Consider the following 621-nt stretch of genomic DNA (forward strand, 5'->3'; position numbering starts at 1 on the left):
CGGTAACACTATGTCTGCAGCAGCAGCAGCAGCAGCAGCAGCAGCAGAGTGGCAGCAGCAGGAGGAAGAGGAGCAGGAGTGGGTTAGTGGGGGAGGGAGGGGACGGAAGAGGGCAGGGGGAAGGGCGAATATAGCTTGCGCAAACCCTAAACCCTAAACCCTAAACCCTAAACCCTAAACCCTAAACCCTAAACCCTAAACCTTAAGCAGTGAGCGCTTCCGGAGGCGCTTCGCCACCCAGCGATTTCCCTCGGCGGGTTTTCGTGCCAGCCCTCGCAGCGACTTCGAGTGTAGCGGTTAGAATCAAGGGTTTAGGGTTTAGGGCTTAGGGTTTAGGGTTTAGGGTTTGGCTTGCCGAGGTCCGGGTAGTTTTCGTGGGACCTGTCCGGATAGAGGTCCCCGTGGACCAGCCAGAGTTCAGCCAAAAGGGCCGGAGGGTTTGAAATGAAATTGGGTTTATGTTTTAAAGCATTTTTGAAAGAAAGAGAAGAGCCCTCTTGGGCGGTGAGGTGTATCTGCAGCTCCTGGAGGCAGGAGCGCAGGGTGTCTGTACACTCCAAACCCCCGCTGCGCAGCCGGTGCAGCAGCAGCTGCTTCTCTTCCTGGAAGTTTTCGAGGGTT

At 56.0% G+C, this 621-nt stretch overlaps 1 protein-coding gene across 1 annotated transcript in view; it reads right to left on the reverse strand.

The window, feature by feature from the left end:
* Positions 1-332: 332 nt before the first annotated feature.
* ETH_00034050 (NOT2 / NOT3 / NOT5 family domain-containing protein, putative) overlaps positions 333-621 on the reverse strand; it is a gene marked incomplete at both ends in the record, with an annotated part of 1,804 nt that continues 1,515 nt past the window's right edge. Inside the window, one exon of the mRNA XM_013373968.1 lies at positions 333-619. Within this exon, the coding sequence (XP_013229422.1) occupies positions 333-619 (287 nt within the window). The remainder of the gene's footprint in view (positions 620-621) is intronic.

The sequence above is a fragment of the Eimeria tenella genome, genomic scaffold (assembly GCF_000499545.2).
Source record: "Eimeria tenella Houghton genomic scaffold, Eth_scaff1854, whole genome shotgun sequence".
In the NCBI taxonomy this organism is placed as follows: Eukaryota; Apicomplexa; class Conoidasida; order Eucoccidiorida; family Eimeriidae; genus Eimeria; species Eimeria tenella.